This window comes from Acipenser ruthenus, chromosome 13 (assembly GCF_902713425.1).
Source record: "Acipenser ruthenus chromosome 13, fAciRut3.2 maternal haplotype, whole genome shotgun sequence".
Taxonomy (NCBI): Eukaryota; Metazoa; Chordata; class Actinopteri; order Acipenseriformes; family Acipenseridae; genus Acipenser; species Acipenser ruthenus.
The window spans coordinates 32538337-32557726 of NC_081201.1; the positions used below are offsets into that span (position 1 = coordinate 32538337).

At 40.7% G+C, this 19390-nt stretch overlaps 1 protein-coding gene across 2 annotated transcripts; it reads left to right on the forward strand.

Moving 5' to 3' along the window:
• Window positions 1-2653: 2653 nt before the first annotated feature.
• On the forward strand, window positions 2654-9697 carry LOC117417748 (synuclein-like). Of its 2 annotated transcripts, XM_034030037.3 has the most exons (6): window positions 2654-3059; window positions 4456-4497; window positions 5273-5400; window positions 6262-6279; window positions 7774-7836; window positions 8925-9697. In XM_034030037.3, the coding sequence occupies exons 1-6, from the start codon at window positions 2939-2941 to the stop codon at window positions 8934-8936; spliced, it is 384 nt and encodes a 127-aa protein (XP_033885928.1). In that variant the 5' UTR covers window positions 2654-2938; the 3' UTR covers window positions 8937-9697. The 2 variants fall into 2 exon arrangements, with proteins under 2 accessions (XP_033885928.1, XP_033885929.1); XM_034030038.3 differs by lacking the exon at window positions 6262-6279 and having other exon boundaries at window positions 2655-3059.
• The last annotated feature ends 9693 nt before the right edge of the window (window positions 9698-19390 follow it).

Sequence of the window (19390 nt, forward strand, 5' to 3'; positions counted from 1 at the left end):
ATTGCTGTCTTCATATATATTTCATCTCTGTTTGGTTTTAAGGAACCTCCTTATCGATTTGTGAATTTGGCAGCAGCAGGTCGGTTAGGGTGAGCATCCTCTGCTGATTAACAGAATACATAATCATAATAATAATCATAATAATAATAATAATAATAATAATAATACATCGTTGTCTAGTCCGCACCAGTTGGGACTGGACCCTGTTAAGATTCTCGATTTGTTCAATGATCTTAATCTGCACCATTCTATGAATGCCTTGTCTAGTGTTTCATTTTTTGTTTATTTTTTAAACTTTGATTAAAATACACAAAGGCAGATGTAAATGTTGTTTGTTTTCTCTCCAGTGCAAAAGGTAGGGAACCTATTAAGATGTTGGAATGAAATGCTGAAAAATAAATATTGTGCCGGGGTGTTTTGTAGCCTTTACGAAGGGGTTATGAGTGCTGCATTCTCCGAATCAAATAAAGCGCTAACAAACATTTCGTTTTTACTCCTCTGCCTTTTTTAACACAAGAGGCTGATGTTACGAAAGCTGTTTCAGCCTGAGAGTGACCCTGAGCCACTGCAGGGTTTGGGAGCTCAGCACTGTGACTGAGGGAGCTCGGCCCATCTGATATCAGCAAATAATCCAATGACAGGCCTCATTGCTGCTGCTGTGGTTAGTTTGTATTGTTTTTTAGTTTGTTTTTCTTGTATCTGTTCAGGGGCCACATTACAAAAGCATCCTCGGTGACATTCTTACTTTCAGAGATAGAATGTCCTAACTACAAGTTTAGGAGAGTTGATATTACAGAAAATGCTCTCCAAACTTATTTTCCTGTCTTAATTTAAGATAGGAAATAGCATATCACAGAATGTTCCGAACTTGGTCGTGTCCTAAGTTTCTTTCCTAACATTTAGGACTCGGTAGAACCTTTCCTATCTGTCGGTTAGAAAAATAAAATTGTTATTTTGCAAGATCTGAACAAACCCTGCAAAAAAAAAGATGATGCACATTTGTGCTTTAGACTCTGTAACCTACTCTATTCAGACTCGATCAGTCGTTTATGGATAAGACTGGCGTTAGATAGGATTTCCTAACTAATGTAAGGCTAGGGAGAGACACTTAGGAAATTGTAGGCACTGCTGGCTTAGGAAATGCTTCTGTAAAACCAAGTTAGGAAAAATCCTATCTGAGCCATGAAAGATAAGACAGGAAAGCAAGTTAGGAAATTGTTCTGTACTACGGCCCCAGGAATGAAAGGCCTGGGGTATGTCACAAAGATGCGTCAAATGATGTCCTTGACCTTTAACCCCCCAGCTATGCTGCTGAGGTGGGCCTCTTTTCACTGGTGGTAATCAGCCCAAAGTCACAAGACCTCAAATAAACAGGCAAAGTGGCCGCGTGTTGGCAAATTAGCACCTCTATAAATAAGACTGCGTTGGCTGAGAGCCAATGAGAAGAGAGGTGCCTAAAAACAAGAGGGGCCACACCATCACTGACGCGTTTTCACTGAGTCATGTCATTTCACACTCTCAGAGGGAAAAGCACATACAGTAGGCCAGGGATTATTTGAAACATTCAGCTTTTTTCTTTCTGACCTTCGTTCAGCTCTGATGTTTAAGCGACTGCCCTTAGTGAAAAATCTATACGTAAGAAAGACGTGGACAGAATTCAGATTTGACTTTGGAATCGCAAAACCAAAAAAAAATACATTAAAAATAATACTAAATAAATGTAACCCGGATCAAACGTAATCATTTTTTGGAGTACCAACAGGATTAATAAAATATCTCAACTAACAGAGATTATGTCAGAAAAGCTTTAAAAAAAAAAAAAAAAAGAAACCCAAACCGGGAAGGGCAGGCTATATAAACGAGACAGAGGAGATGGTAGGAGGGAACGGGTCATGCAATGTATTCCTCTCTATGTTTTTTGAAATAGACAAAGACAAGGACAGTTTTCACATCATGCCATTAGTGAACCGCTCTGTGTCACAATCAGACAAGATCTACATGAAGAAAGAGGGTCAAAGCAAAGAGAGTTTCAGATTTCAAGCACAGAAGTTCTCCTGCAGTGTTATTGGATTGAAGCTTACTACCCTTTTATAAATTACAAATCCTATTATAAAACGTACACGCTTGTTGTTGAGTTTCCTGTTAGGATTTCTACAGTATCCACAGCTTTGCTAAAAGAGAACACACATAAAACCCTCATAAACGTTTACTAGTAAAAGCACAGCAAAGTGTAATAAACCATAGTGGTAAGCATTGTAAAGCATAGTAAAAGCCAAGGTAAACAATGGTAAATGCAAAATTTACTGTGCAAAATTACTGTGAAGTAAAACACTAGTCATAAAACATGACTGTTAGTGACCTGCAACAACTACAAAACTAGAGCTCACCACAATCAACAGACAGACAGACAGACAGACAGACAGACAGACACACACAGACATCCCCCTACAAAAAACAGTATTCAATCTATCCAAAAAAAATCAATCTTATTACTAATGTGAACAGAGCAGGCTTGACATTCGCTTGCATAGGGAGGGTGTGTGTGTGTGTGTGTGTGTGTGTGAGCGCTCTGGAGAGGGAGAGGGAGAGGGAGAGGGAGAGGGAGAGGGAGTGGTTAAAGAAGGAGGTGGGGGAGGCTGTCACATAAATAGAGCCTGAGCATCCAGTACCAACTGTATTTCAGCATCCACTGTTCTATCTCTCTCTCTGTCACTCACTCACTCATTCACTCACTTATCCAGTCCCTGCTGAGGGTCCCTTCTCTCTCTGTCTCTCCTGTGTTTGTCGCAGCAGCTAGCTGTCCTGTAGCCGACACACATACACACGCATACCAATCTACACCCATCGAGAATCTCTAGGTGAACTCCCTACAAAACACAGACGAAGAGACCAAACCCCCCTCACCCAGCGAGGCAGGGAAAGGAGCCGAGTCTGCAGAATGGACGTGCTGAAGAAAGGGTTTTCCATGGCCAGGGAAGGAGTGGTGGCTGCTGCAGAGAAAACCAAGCAGGGAGTAGAGGAGGCTGCAGCCAAGACCAAGGAAGGGGTCATGTACGTAGGTAGGTACCTGCAAAATCCGCAGTGACAGTAGAAGTTTGAATGTGTATTTAAAGTGTCACAGGAGGATTTTTTGTAAGGACCCCTTCTTTGAACCTCAAGGCTTTCCAGTGTGAGAAGCACTGAGATTGAGGGGTAGCAAACACAGAGAGAAGGGGGTGTAGAGAGAGGAAGAGGGAAGGGGAGTGTTGACCTCTACTGGTGCGACCCCTTTTAAAAAAAAAAAAATGCTAACAATAACAATCAGCTTTTTTTTCCATTTTTTTTTTTACAGCACTGACAAAAATACTGAATGTCATCTAATTGAAAAGATGTGCAGGTCTTGTTTTCAGCAGTAATTTACAGCAGTTGACTTTTTTCTTCTTAAGAGGTGGTGTGGGACAGAAGAGAGAGAAGACAGGGTGTGGTGTGGTAGAGCAGGGGGATTAGGAAGGGCAGAGGTTAGTGCAGAGGTCAAAACGGGGCGATGCTACACCTCTAGCAAGCTTGGGAAATAGACTGGATGACGGTGAACGATATGCAAATAGTCAGCGATCAGGACCTTGAGGATTGGGTGGGGAGGGTTGCATGCAGTTCAAACTGCAGTAAAAATGCAGCGAGCTGGAGCAAGCAGGAGGATGGCTTGCTTAGACACTGCAGTGAAATTGCAGACCCCCAGCTACAGTATTACTGTGTGCATTACATCTCAGAGGGCTTTTACTTAGTTAAGATAAGCAGCATCTAAATGTGTTTTAAGCTGCATGAAATACAAATAAAAAAACCTGTACTTTATTTTCTTATTCTTGTAATCAGGTTTAGCTTGCAGTGCGGTTTTACTACTCACTCACCCTACTGAAAATATACCACTGGCAGAGCGAGGACACTGAGTCTTACTCACTCACCCTACTGAAAATATACCAATGGCAGAGCAAGGACACTGAGTCCTATTCACTCACCCTACTGAAAGGCGACTGGCTCTATTCATTAGCCAGGGATCGGGACAGCTTAATTAAAAGTATCTCAATAGAATCACAATAGAGATTCACTGTAGCTGTAACCCTCTGCCCCCCTGCTTCAAAGACTACAATATGGGTGAGATTGCTGCTGCTGCCTCCTAGCACTTCATCGTGGGAACCTTGTGACCTGCAGCAATGGTACCAAAACGCAGCAGTTCACCCATAGCATGGTTTTTGATATATCTGCATACCCTGAATAAATACCAGTCCAATACAATACTGACTGTTCAGGTATGATGTGAAAAACACATGGAATTGAAATCCTTGGTTGGCACTTCTGTAATTTAGAAGAACAGCAGCACAATGCAATTGAATGGTACTTGATGAAGCCTTTAACAGAGAGCTTTACTTTTGAAATCCAACACAAGAGGCTGACAGTGTTGTGTCTGTTTTGTTTCTCCAGGTTCAAAGACAAAGGAAGGCATGGTGCAGGGTGTAAACACAGGTATGGCACACACAACAACACTGCTGTTGAACTCAGGGATGGAAATAAGACTCCTATTGCACAGCAGCTTGATCCATTCCTGGTTTTACTATGAGGTTAATAAGACACACCCGAGCACTGGGCCTTATCAAGCTTGTAGGAAAACCTGGAATGGGTGAAACTGCTATGCAATAGGAGTCTTATTTTCATCCCTGTGATGCAATTAAAAGTTTTAAAAACTTGTATTACATCACACACCACACAAAAGTAAAACAATTGTAATGAATTACAAATTATAAGAAATAATAATAGTCTAATAATCGTAATTAAGCGCAGTAAATGAACCAGAACCAGAGGGGACACAGTTGGAAATAAAGTGGCGATGCAATCAGGATAGAGGGTAGGAGTCACTTCTTCACTCAGAGTGCTGATTGAATGGAATGGAGTGCCTAGCTTGACAAGGTTTTGAGATCAATCAGCTGCTACCAGGAACGGGTGAGCACTGAATGGAACTTTCTCATGTTACTTTGTTACAGTAACATTTCTATTATCCAAAGTAATTGGGAATTGTGACAGTGACATTTTTTACATTCATTTCCCAATCAAAAAATATATAATTCACCCCATTACCTTTGTGTGTGTATATATATATATTCTCTTTGATAGCAGGGCAGAAGAGCACAGCACACAACAAGACAGGTTAACAAGGGACTGCCCGGATAACAGAGGGGTTTGGATAATCAAGGTTTTACTGCATTATGATAATGCCCCTACCTCTTCTCTCCCCGGGGCTCAGTGACTGACAAGACCAGGGAGCAGGCTAACGTCGTGGGCGACACCATCGTGGCAGGTGCTAACGAGGTCTCCGCCAAGACAGTGGAAGGGGTGGAGAACGTGGCAGCATCTACAGGACTGGTAAACCCGGTGAGTGCCTCTAACATGACAGGGGATAAATGAAGACTGGGCACCCCATGAACATTCACAAAGTACTGCAATTACTCCATGTACGTTCATGGGGTATTTGGTTTATATAACAGCAAGTGCAATATATTGAAAAGAAAGTATGTTTATTATAAAACTAAATAAAACAGCTGAATTCTGAGAATTAATATCCTTAAACCAAGCTCTCAGAATCACATCTAACCTCTGCTACACCTGTGTGTAACCATTAACCACTTTAACACTTTTGTCCCTAGTGGATGAAAGAACAGCAATTTTACAATATCTGATAGTAACTTATAGGATTAAGGTTTGGGTTTGGGATAACATTGTGAGTTAAAGTCGAGGAGATTTAATGTATGAGGGGATTTCATTGTTTGTCAAAGATTTGACTCCAGTTTAAGAGGGTGCCATATTTAACTGTGTCGTGTGTTTACAACTGTTAAACATTTAGCCTTTTACTAAACTGTTAAACTCATACATACATCAGCCAGTACATTCAATATATGTTTTTGTTACTTGAACATTTCTTACATTCTGTATTTCTAACTAAATGACATAAAAAAAAATGTTGTCCTTCTTTGCTCCAAGCTAAACCAACTCAGTTCTGTCCACCTGTCTGCATAACCTTTAAGTCCTGACATGAGATGCTTTTCGCTGGACTCTCTCCAAGGATGTTCTTTTTGTAGAGCAGAATTAATGTCATTGTTTCCCAGGACCAGTGATTTATAATGCATCTGTCCCTAGCCATGTTCCTGTAGTTGTTTTGGGTTTTTTTGATGAAATGTTCTCCCTGGTTTTGCTAGCCTTTGTTTTGTTGATTTGTGTCTGTCTCCCTCCTTTCAGGATGTACCAGTGAACCAGGTGCTGTTTATTGTGGGGGGTTGGTGAATGAGGTGCATGATGCAATGATGTAATGAAGTCATAATATAATGACGTAGTGATGTAATGAAGTCATGATGTAATGATGCAGTGATGCAATGATGTAATTAAGTACTAACCTCACGGCAGCTTCTGCTGGTGGCTCCCCTCATTGTGCTCAATATCTTTGCTTCGAAAGTAAAAAAAAAAATACTGGTTCCTGGTATCTTACTTCCTCAGCCATAGGATGTGTGATTTGATTGTAACAAGCCCGTTGAGAGAGAGAGAGAGATCCACCACAGGAAGTGATTAAGTAACAGGAAGCAGCAGTTTCATCTTTTACTCTGTTTGTGATTTTGCAGTTGCCCGTGATCTCGTTTGCAAATAAACAGCAACTACTGTGCAGGAGAACAACACAATAATCTCCAAACTTGATTTTGATGAACAGCCTAAGCTGTTTCAAACTGGAACCTTGCCATGCGTAGGGCATTATGGGTAACTGCGAAAAGATCTCTACTACTAGGTGTCAGAGACCAAGCATTCATCGAGGCTGTTATTGGGTAACACCTGCTAAACTGGGGGGTTATAATGTTCCGGGTTGCTAGATGGTATCACAGTCAGGTTTTTGAGAGGCTCTGGCTGCTGTAAGAATTTTATCTTAAGGTTGGTCAGATTCAAAAGGCAATGACCTCCCTTAAGATCCTTCTACCTCTTCACTCTCTGTCTCTGTTTCAAATCTCCATTTGCTGGTTCCCGTAAGAACATCCCAAAAATCAATGTCTGTATTTAAACCAGCCTTCTTCTCTACAGAGCCCCTCCTCCCCCCTCCCCTGAGACACTTCCTCACTGCCGCAGACATTCAGCTTTGAAAGCAGTCGACCGCAATGAAAAGCACTTGGCAAAGAGAGCGAGAGAAAGAGGAGTGCATGGAGAAGGGAGGATGGGGAGGAGGGGGCTGCATTAATGCATTAACCTGTGACTGCCGTGACTCAGCATGCACTAACTGCACTGCAGTCTGAGGAGGCTTTAAATAGCAACTAAACACCAGCGCATTTTTCATCTCCCTTGAAAAGAACAGGCAGTGCAATTCCTGCCGTGTTTTATTTTCTTGAGCTGCCTGCACTGCACCCTACTGTCTGCACAGCAGTCTCCAGCACTACCCAAATCCTTTCTCATATATATATATATATATTTTTCTTGCTTTTTCCCTTCTTCATTGCATCTCTCCTGCTGTAAACTTTGGGATTAGCATGATGTCTGTGCCGTAAGTGTCGCATAGTAGAAGCAAGCAGTGTAATAAAGCACAGTGAAAGCATGGCAAAGCCTAGGCAAGCATTGTAAAGCACTGTGAAGTATGGTAAAGCATATTAATAAACATGGCAAAGTTTGGGAAAAGTACAAAAAATAGCACGGTAAACTTTTATAAGGGCTGCTGCTGTTGCATCTGCCTCTGTGACTGTCTCTCTCTCTCTCTCTCTCTCTCTGTGCTCTCCACAGGAGGACTTAGCCCACCAGGCAGCAGAGGGTGCTATTGAGCAGGCTGGAGATGCGGCACAGCAGGTGAGGGAACTGGAGTAGAGTTCCGGATTTATAACCCCTTCAGTGACTGCGTGTGTAATTATACCATGCTAACATTTCCAGTCTATGCAGATACAGTATGTGTCTTCATGGCAAGACAGCTTCTATTACTCCATAGTATTAATAATCCACTTAAACAGTTGGAAATATTTCTAAAAATGACATTTTAAAAAAAGGGTGTCCAAAGGGGATATATCAGAAGTATAATAAATGTAACTGTATACAGTATAATACATGTCTGGGTACAGTATAATACATGTATCTGTATACAGTATAATACATGTCTGGGTACAGTATAATACATGTATCTGTATACAGTATAATAAATGTCTGGGTACAGTATAATAAATGTCTGGGTATACAGTATGCAATTTTCTGTAAAAATACAGTCCCTGTGAAAAGGCACTCAAAATATTAACAATACACAGTATGTAGCCTGTATATTAATTGGCCCATATGATTAAACAGTGCTTTAAACATGAGAATAGTCCCTCTAACGTTCCTTAAAATGGTTGCCACCTCCGAAACACAAAAAAGCAGCTACCTGCCACATTAAATGTTTTTACCAGCAAACAGCAAGGCAGTGCAGCACCCGTCCAGTGGAACAGCTCCTGACATGATCTCCCCTCTCTCCTCTCTCCTCTCCCTTCTCTCCTCTCTCCTCTCCCCTCTCTCCTCTCCCCTCTCTCCTCTCCCTTCTCTCCTCTCTTCTCTCCCCTCTCCCCTCTCTCCTCTCTCCTCTCCCTTCTCTCCTCTCTCCTCTCCCCTCTCTCCTCTCCCCTCTCTCCTCTCTCCTCTCTCCTCTCCCCTCTCTCCTCTCCCCTCTCTCCTCTCTTCTCTCCCCTCTCCCCTCTCTCCTCTCCCCTCTCTCCTCTCTTCTCTCCCCTCTCTCCTCTCTCCTCTCTTCTCTCTCCTCTCTTCTCTCCCCTCTCTCCTCTCCCCTCTCTCCTCTCTCCTCTCTTCTCTCCCCTCTCTCCTCTCTCCTCTCTCCTCTCTCCTCTCTCCTCTCTCCTCTCTCCTCTCCCCTCTCCCCTCTCTCCTCTCCCCTCTCTCCTCTCCCCTCTCCACAGGTTGGATACTAGCTCTCTCCCTCAGGCCTTGTCTCGCGGAGCCCCCACCCCCCCTCCAGCCAGCAGGGGACCCCAGGAAGCTGCTTCTCCACCCCCACAGTCCCAGGTGGCGACATAAATGTTTTTCCAATTGAAAGGAAGCCGAAATCTGATTTAGAAAATATATATATATTAAATCCTTCTTCTTTCATTCAGTGACCCCAACCCCCTCCCCCTCCTCCTCTCAGCTAGGGGTGACAGAAAGATTCTGTTTCATTTCTTAACAGAAGTTTAAACCTTAAGAAAACAGAAACACATGTTTAAATGTATTACAGAATGATTGTGGTTTGAAATTGTGTGTGAGACCCACATGTTTGCAACACATCTGTGCCCTTTTTTCTGTTTCAGTGTTTGACCTCTCTCTAGATTAACTTATTTATTCCAAAGCGCACTGTTTTGAGTGCTGAGGAGCCTGCTTATTGGGACTGTCCAAAAACTGATCCTGTCCCCTCCGTCCTCAATTACTGTATATGTCCTTGTCCAATGTCTGTCCCCTTGTGTCTGCTTTAGGTCTCAATGACAAAACCTTTACTGTTATTGTTATTTTGAAGTCAACGGAAATTTAAGACTGCATGTTGCCTTAAAAACAACACACAATTAAACACACACATACATTACACAGACACAGTATATAGGGAAAATATATTTACTGGCATCTAACAATACAAAGCAGAAGAAGTTGATTTTATAAACCCACCTACTAAAATAAATACAATTGTTTTGTTTAAACCAAACCCTGGCATCCTGGTATTTATTCACGTGTGTGTGTGTGTGGGCAGGTATTACGAACGAGTGCGGACAAAATCTGAGAAAATGTCCCCACAAAGATAGTAACTCCTGAAAAAACGACTTTGTGGGCATGTCCCCACTTTGTAAAACATGTTTTTAAGAACTAAATATGCCTTCAACCTGTACCCTGTCCTGTGTTGCAATCGCAGGGTGGCAGGATTTGCAATGGAAGTGCATGACAGAGGGAGATCTACATCGTTTAAAAAATAAAATAACTTTTAGCAAGGAATCAAATCATTCATGCCGCTCATCACTGCAATGTGCTAGCCACAGGGAACTTCACAAACACACAGGTTGTAAAACACATTTTTATATGTATTGCATTACAGTGATGTTTGTCAGCACCATGTTGGGCTGCTAGCAGTAGTCCAAGCCCAGTCCGCACCCAGCAGTTAAAGTCTTATTCTCATTATTTATGTTCTGTGCAAGCTGCTAAACCAGTATGGTGACTGGGAGTGGAATGAGAAAGCTGGGAGGCAGGCTGAGGGATCCCTCTAAAAGATAAGACTATCCGCCAACTTGATCATAGGCAAATCTAACGAGAACGAGCCAGTTAGGCAAACGTTTCAGCTAGCCTTCACCAGTGTCCTGTCCGTGATTACAACACACCTATACACCTCCATTAAAGACATTTGCCGTCATGTTTGTCTATTTCACCCCCAGCAACAAAAACAAAGCCTGTGTCAGCCACCTGCATTACCCGGAGTGAACACCAGAGGTCAGGCTAGAGCAACTGCAGCAGCATTTCCAGGAAACACATCTGGCCAAAATAAAAAAAAAAAAAAGGATTGTTGGAGTAAAGATTGCTGAAAGAGATTTGTTTTTACTGTGGTAAGAAAGGTAATAGTGTAGGACAGAAAAAAATAAGTCCTTTGTATTGGTCACACTATGTTTGAAATGTGTGTCTACACACCTTTAAATTACAGGTTTGAATGAATGCACGTTTGCATTGGACTGGTTCCAGCTGGGATACCATGAGTTGTCCAATCCAAATCTATGGAAGTCTGGTAAAGTGGTTTAAAACAAGGGCTTTGTCAGAAATACACAATGCGTAAGGCAATAATTGTCTTACCACACGGCTATGACATCATAGTCTAACTCAATTACCTAATTTATTAACATTACTACGCCTTAATAATAATAATAATAATAATAATAATAATAATAATAATAATAATAATAATAATAATAATAATAATAATAATAAATTAGTGACTTTCCACAGGTTAGTTTTGACCTTTTAGGAGGACCGTCATTTGAACAATTTCTTAATGAGAGTGACGCTGAACAAAACGTCTCTCAACCTCCTGAGAAAAAACTAAAAACGGACACAATTCCGACAGTATGAGGAATGCTATTCGGATGAAGTGGGTGCCTAATTAAATCATGAGGGTTAACGTGGTCTGAGTGAGCAGCTTCCGTCTAAAGTGGTTCCGTCTGTTTCAAAGAGTCCTAGAGGTGGGAACTTACTTCAAACAGGCTCTGTGTAAAATAAAAAGGGCCCAATGTGCTGCTAGAGAGTAATGCGATTTTAGAGGCTAAAGGGATAATATATCTGCTATGTCAAAATAAATAAATAAACAAACACATACATGAATAAACAAATATATGAATAAATACATGTCTATATATTTATTTCAACATGTATTTACTTATTTCTATGTGTATTTATGTATTCATTTACTTATGTATTTATTTATTTATTTTTCATTTTGGCATAAAATATCCACATTTTTATTAATAAACAAACAATTACTATAACGATAATTATCGCAATATGTTGCCAAGAACACAATATTGTCATAATACATTTGAGTTCTTCTTACCTGTAAACAGAAACACGTTTGTTTAAATCCTGGAACTCAACCTGTAGCTTGGTGTTGTTTACGGTACACTCAGGTTTGGGGTTCAAGTTAAATCTGCATCTTTTGCAACACCGCGTGGATGGCAGCTGAAACTACTATAAACATGGAAATTAATATTACAATAGACCATAAAACATAAAACAATAAACCTGAAGAGGTTTTTGCCGATGACAAAATACCAGCTCTCGTAGTCTACGAATAAGCCTAAGTTAATAACAATAAATAAATAAATAAATAAATAAATAAATAAATAAAACGTTTTAAAACAATACGCAGAAACAGTAGAAACAGGACATGATGTATGTGTGAATTTATACTGATATTTAACGACCTTCATGTGGTCCACTGGAATATATATATATATATATATATATATATATATATATATATATATATATATATATATATAATCTTAATTGTAGTAGCCGGTGTGTAAGAATCCGGTGGCACCTGTTTCAAACGCCCTGTTGAAAGCAGCTGTTGCTGGATGTTTTCACTGTTTAAAAATCAACACTCCCTGAGAATCAGACTCCGCGCACGGGACTCGTTGTTAACCCTTACAACACCACAGACTGCACAAATACATGCACGTGATTACAGGGCAGCTTCGGGTTGCATTTGTAGAGTTGGAATTAGTAATGTCAATGAGAACCACTTAGGAAGCTTGCAAACACCATTCACAAGTAAGGGGGCAGTAAAAAAAGCAACAACAAACATAAGCTGTGAGATCTGAATGTACTTGCAATATTAGATCTCATGCACTTTACTTTGTGACCTCACGTGACAGTGTCTTCAGGTAAAGCTGCAGACAGTTACTGCCATTTGGGGTTGAATCCTGGTGTTTTCATTCCAACATAAAAGGTCTTACTTGCAATTAAGATTATCCAGTGATCACAGTAAAACCTGTTCTGGATCTCAAACTGCTCTGCAATATGAGGTGGTGTTATTATTATTATTATTATTATTATTATTATTATTATTATTATTATTATTATTATTATTAGTAGTAGTAGTAGTAGTAGTAGTAGTAGTAGTAGTATTAAGCTCAAACAGGGATAACATTTTTTGTTTTATACCAAACCCCTTTGTTTATATACATACAATAAAGAGCCTTGTTTATAACAACACAAGCCGGCTCTGCCCTGAAACCAGCTATTAACCAGAGTGATGGAAACGCCTTGGCACAGAGACAGAGCCCTGAGCAGGAATGCAGGGAGTAACAGCCCTGTGTCAGCTGATAGAAACTCTTCAGTCCTGTGGATTAAAAGCAACAGCACGAGCATAAAGTCTTGTTCTCTTAGCAACGCCTAGCACAGAATCCCAGGGCATCCCAAAGTAAAGTACAGAAATCAGACAATAAAACCCAAAGATATTCTGCAGTGCCAACGTTGCCAGTGCTAACAAGGGGTAGTGAAATGCATTCTTTAAAGAGGCCTTGCTTAGCACCCCTTTAAGAGGGGAGGAGGGACAATGCTGCCAGTGCTAACAAGGGGTAGTGAAATGCATTCTTTAAAGAGGCCTTGCTTAGCACCCCTTTAAGAGGGGAGGAGGGACAATGCTGCCAGTGCTAACAAGGGGTAGTGAAATGGGTTTTACAGCTGGGTCTTAAAGGATCCCAACGATTCAGTAACAACAACATGACTTGGTATCCCATTCCATACCCTAACAACTCTCTGTGTGAAGAAGTGTCTTCCAATCCTCTGTCCTAAGTCTGTCTCCACTTCATTTCCAACTGTGTCCTCTGGTCCTGGTTTCTGTGCTGAGTTTAAGAACTTCAATCATGATCGTAACACCTCCGGTCTTTAACTCAGAGATTTACTGGCCCTCTTGCTAACATACTTGCTTCGTGCAACAGTACGATGAAATGAAGTTCGCCAAAAATCTGCCTGACTGTACAAGAGCCGAAAAGTATTACAAATAAAAATATAAATACATTTTAAAAAATCACAGAACATACAGCAGCCTTGCCCATGCCCCTGGCCCTGCCTGCAAGCTCAAGTTCTTGACTGGAATCCAGATCTCTGACACCCATCCCGCAGACTCGCTTGTCCAATGGGAGTCCAGTTCCAAGCCAGCCCCTCCTGGTGGGGGTGGAACCAGGGCTGTATCTGTCTGTATAAGACTGGTCCACTGTGGCATGCCAAACATATTGCCCTCATCACTCCTCTGCCCTCACCAGGAGCTGCCAGAGTCACAGACAGACAGACAGACAGACAGACATGGACATGATCGGAAAGAACTTGGTGAGGACGAAGGCGAAAACTGTAATCAACGAAGCTGGTGAGTATGAGTAGACTAGGGGGCTGTGGGGCGCATGTGAGGAAGGGGAGAGGAGTACGGTGGTTCTAAACACGTTACTTTTCTTGATTTAGAGAAATGCACTGAAATGACTTATAGACTGAGTGTAAAGAAAGATAAAGAATTTGTTACAGTGTTTATGTAATTTATCTTGTGATCTTAATGAGTCACCCTATATCATCTATACCTTCAAGCACTCAACCTTAAATTCTGAGCAAACAAAACCAAAAAAACTAGTGAGGTTTGCACATCACATTGATTTTAAGTTGATATCACATTTGTCAAGAACGTGCTATTATCAGGTATTGGTTACACGATCGTGAAATACACACGTGACAAGGCCAAGATAATAAACAGACACTGCTCATAGTGGGCAGAACGTTGACTGAACACTACTGACTGAACACTATTGACTGAACACTACTAACTGAACACTACTGACTGAACACTACTGACTGAACACTATTGACTGAACACTACTGACTGAACACTACTGACTGAACACTACTGACTGAACACTACTGACTGAACACTGTTGACTGAACACTGATGACTGAACACTGTTGACTCAACACTACTGACTGAACACTACTGACTGAACACTACTGACTGAACACTGTTGACTGAACACTGTTGACTGAACACTACTGACTGAACACTACTGACTGAACACTACTGACTGAACACTGTTGACTGAACACTGATGACTGAACACTGTTGACTCAACACTGTTGCATATTCCTCTGCATTGCCCAGTACAACCAGGTTGGTCCAGGAGACCATGCAGAGTCAGCAGCAGAGGGACCATACATTAGGCTACCTGGGTATATTGTGACGACTGAAGGTTAAACCACTTGTAATGAATCTCCTCCCAGTGGCTGATCAGTTAATAAGACTGACATCAGCATATGACCCGTACTTACCTAACAGAGCCTGCTCTTTAATGGAATGGCAAGGCGTTCCTCGGTTTGTGTCCAGCCCTTGACTTTCCATTCAATTCAATGGGCTAAGATGCCAACTCATTACACATTGCAGTATTCAAGATTTTTACACAATGGGTTTTACGTCGTCTAGTTTGGTAGAGAATATGCCTTCTCAAACATTTCTGAATATGGCAATGTTTTTATAAACCCAATCTCTGTGTATGAAAAAGAAAAAACGGTATTTTAAAAATGTGTGTTGTACGGGATTTAGCCATGATAATTATATATATATATATATATATATATATATATATATATATATATATATATAATGATATTTTTTTGTTGTTGTTTTGTTTTTAAAACATACTGTGGACAAGGGGTTTGGTTTATAGTGTAATGTATTTAACCAACTGTAATTCAACAATAAAAGTGATTTTTACCACACATAAAAAAAAAAAAAAAAAACTACAGTTCTTCTTAAAATGAAATACAGTATAATTAGATCCGGCTAAGGAGCAAAATGTACTGACACGCAGAACAAATGTTCTTTTTTTCTAAGCACAAATTACATGGTTTATCTATGAAAATGAATTCTCACGTGTTTGTATAAGTATAAGTATATATATATATATACACACACACACACATATATATATATATATATATATATATATATACACACACACACTTTAAAAAAAAAAAAACTTTATAGACTGTAGTTGGCATATTTAACGACATTATAGAATAAGTTTCATAATTTCATGAATATCACACGCAGATGCAATTCCCTGGAGGCCTGGGTTCCAATCCGGGTCAGCTCAGGTCACATGTGGAATGAGGTTTGATCATAGATCTCAATACAGCCCCCCAGTGGACATGCCTGTAATCCACATAACAAAAACAAACAGCTCCAAATAACTTAACATTACTTGTCTGCTGATTGCCTCTGCTATTGCCCCTCGACCTTAACGAGCTCAAGCAACAGCAACAAAACAAAACAAAAAATAACATAACAGGAAGCCTTGCCTATGCACAAGGCTCTACCCTCTGTCTCCTCCCCTCCCTTCCCCAACTCCCTCTTTCTCTCACTCACTCCAGTTTCAGTTCAAGAGTGGCACACCCCTCCCAAGCCAACTGTCCAATGGTAGAGGGGCTCCAGGGCAGGTTCTGTGGCTTGGGGCAGGGTCTGGGCTAGTTAAACTTGTATAAGATCAAAAGTGGGCACAGCAAGAGGGGCCAGTACAGTCAGAGTTCTCACAGTTAGACAGACAGACAGACAGACAGACACACACACACAGAGATGGAATTCGGAAAGGAGATGCTGAGGGAGAAAGCCAATGTGGTCATTACCGAAGCTGGTGAGTTTCAGGGAGACCTGGGGAGAGAATGCTGAGAAAGGACACAGGGGTTATTTTATTAATACTGGAAGTGAAAAGAAGTAGAAAAAGAATGAGAGAGAGAGACGGGAAGAGTGAGTTAGGGGGTGAAGAGAGAGAGAGAGAGAGAGAGAGAGAGACAGAGAGAGAGAGAGAGAGAGGAATGTACTGACAGATATCTGTAAAGATCTTTTTTATTTTTCATTTACATCAGTACACTACAGATCGTTTTGAAGTGTCACCCTTGTTAAAGCTGTTTGATCAGATGCATGGACTTTAAATCAGATGGTACAGAGAGCGCGTGTTTTTAATCAGAACACATTTATATAATGTCTATGTGCTGGAGTTCCTGTCTAATTGCCATCCTTGATTCATCTCTCTCTTTCAATGCACTGTTAATACACACAGCTGTCCAGACTGCTGGGCACTTCTAAGTAAATCAACATATTAAAAACCGCAGGCACATTGCATACACATAGTTACACTGAAGTTATCATTGATATTTGCTACATGCACAAAGTGCACGATTCTGTGTTTGCCAGGACGGGACTCCATACACACTGTGTACAGCATGCATTTAATACCGTGGTTTTCCTGACTATCGTTTTGTTGCAAGTACGTATATTCAGTAATGTAACAACATTGTAAGCACAGCAGGGTTAGTGTACCTGCATTTTGAAGGGTATGCAAATATATATATATAAAGGCTGGCCCCCCGGGCTCGGGTGCAGTTGCGTCCCTTGCACCCCCCCCTGACGTTGGCCCTGGTTGTTGGAAATCACGTTGGAAGTACCACCGGGTAGCGTATGATTGAGTGCTTAAAGATATGGAAGAGAGTGCTCTTTTCTTTTATTGATTCAGTAAGCTGGCATATATTACATGTCCAGCAGGGGGCAGAGGTGTATGTACAGTTACTTGCGGCGCATTTTTCAGAAAACGAGCTCTGTTTTGTTAGAGATGTTCTATTTATTTTAATGGATTTTTTCTTTCTTTCTTCACCAGCCAAAGGTGCTCAGGGCGTGGTGGACAACATGATGGGAGGCGGACAGAAGAAACCTGGGACCGGTAACAAAACTTCTTGAAAAAAAGTTGAACATGAGCATTTAAATTGGGATTAAAATGGTCTTTGGGTGGGGGTGTGTGGAGAGGAGGACCTCTCTTGTGGCCAAAATGCTGCTGTTTTATTAGGATTTCTAACTTAGCAACTCAACGGCTGATTCTCTGATTTTGTTTACGCCGCATTGCCGTGCCCCATTCTGTGCAAAGTTTATTGAACAAGGATGTATTTGTTTACAGTGAGGTCCATCTTAATTCTAAAACAGATCTTATCCTCCATCTGTACCCATCATTAAAGGGTTGCAATTTAAAAGCTGAAACCCCACAGTTATGCAGCCAGCATATTTGTGCCATTCTTACTCTTTTAACTGGTATTTCCTATTTCAGATGTTTACCATATCTGTTAGTTTATCTCTTCTTCTACCCTGTGTGAGTTTCCTTTGTTCAGACATTCACGTCTATCTGCCATTATTAATTCCTTATAAAAGTGTCCCATTGTAAAATCACAGCAAAGTGTGATAAAGCACAGTGATTGCATGGTAAAGCATTGTAAAGTATTGCAAGATATAGTAAAACATATTAATAAACATGGCAAACCAGGGTAAATTATGGTAAATGCATACTATATCCATGGGAAAACTGCAAAAATACTGTGGACATTTTTTATAAGGGTGCGTTCATCTGTACAAGCTTAAATTCTTAATTAGCCTGGTGTTAACACAGTGTGGCTTTAACTTCTATTTTTTAGCTACATTATCACTGGTCCCTTTATCTTTTTGTCCTTTGAAAATTAAAAAACAAAACAAAACATTTGCATAATGTAAAATGAGCGCGGAGGATCCCAAGAGATATGAGAGCCCCCAGGGCATTTTCCAAACCCTGACAAGAAGAAACTCACAAAACAAACCAGACAGTTTATGTATGTGCTGAACATTACTAACACCACACTGAGACTAGCATTCAGCTGACACCGATTCATGTGTTTAGCAGAATGAAATTGCCCTTCAACACTGCTATAGGTATGACATCTAAACTGATGGAATACTTTTTATTTATAATAACTTTTGGTTTCTCCAAACCATAGGTTTAAATCATTCAAATAATTAATGAATTAGTTTATTTATCATCTTAAATATAAGGCTTTTTGTTTTTATATAGAACATATATTACAATGTAAGTATTTTTGTCTGGTTCATGCTTCCGTCTTATGACCACCAGGAAGTCCAGCTAGAGCCAACTCTGCTGACCAGTCTCCCTCGGATCACCAGACAGGCAAAGAAATCGGGCTTAATCATGGACTCGCGATTGAAGTGTGAACCAGTTTTAACCAGACCGTTTTCTCTCGTGCCCTCCTCCTCTCTCCCAGGCGATGCTGGTGGTGCTGGCGGTGGTGTTGGCGGTCTCTTATCCAATCTGGCTAAACCAGCCCAGGATGCCGTGAAGGGAGCAATGCAGGATTCAGGCACCAAACAGACAGAGAACGCTGCTGTGGACCCCTTGAAGCTGGCAAAGAGTTTCTTCTGATCTGCTGTAAGAACCAGCCCCGGACCCAACTCGACTGGAACCTACCTTCAAAAACTGCATAATTATGTGTAATAAAAATTATAATTATCTTTAAATTATCTTTCCTTGTGTGTGTGCATTTCTTTCATCTGTTGTAACTTCTGCTGGCCCCACAGCTAAGTTTATATATATATATATATATATATATATATATATATATATATATATATATATATATATAAACACGGAATTGATCCTGAGCATGTTGCTGTTAATAATAGTATTATTTTAAATAACTGTCTAGTTTAATTTATAACAACCTGCAGATGCTTTGTTGACAGAAACTAAAAGGTTATCCTCTTTCAGTATGTGTTCTTCCTCAAAAAGGATTCTGAAAGTAAGTCAATTGGTCAAAAAGTCCATTCTGTTTTGTGTAAACACACCTTTGAAAAGACATACAATGAACACAAACACAGCTGTATGACCTTTTCACTGTCACACAGCTTTTCTTTATGTTTTGATATTTTGTTGTCTTAACTTAATCATGGGGGTGGGGGTGGGGGTGGGGGTGGGGGTGGGGGTGGGGGGGGGGGGGGGGGACGGGACGGGACTTC

Bases quoted from the DNA above. Each gene is read 5' to 3' on its own strand.
- LOC117417748 (XM_034030037.3), top strand. From the start codon at position 2,939: ATGGACGTGCTGAAGAAAGGGTTTTCCATGGCCAGGGAAGGAGTGGTG. The intron at 3,060-4,455 runs GTAGGTACCTGC...TTGTTTCTCCAG, and splicing joins GGAAGGGGTCATGTACGTAG to GTTCAAAGACAAAGGAAGGC. The intron at 4,498-5,272 runs GTATGGCACACA...CCCGGGGCTCAG, and splicing joins GGTGCAGGGTGTAAACACAG to TGACTGACAAGACCAGGGAG.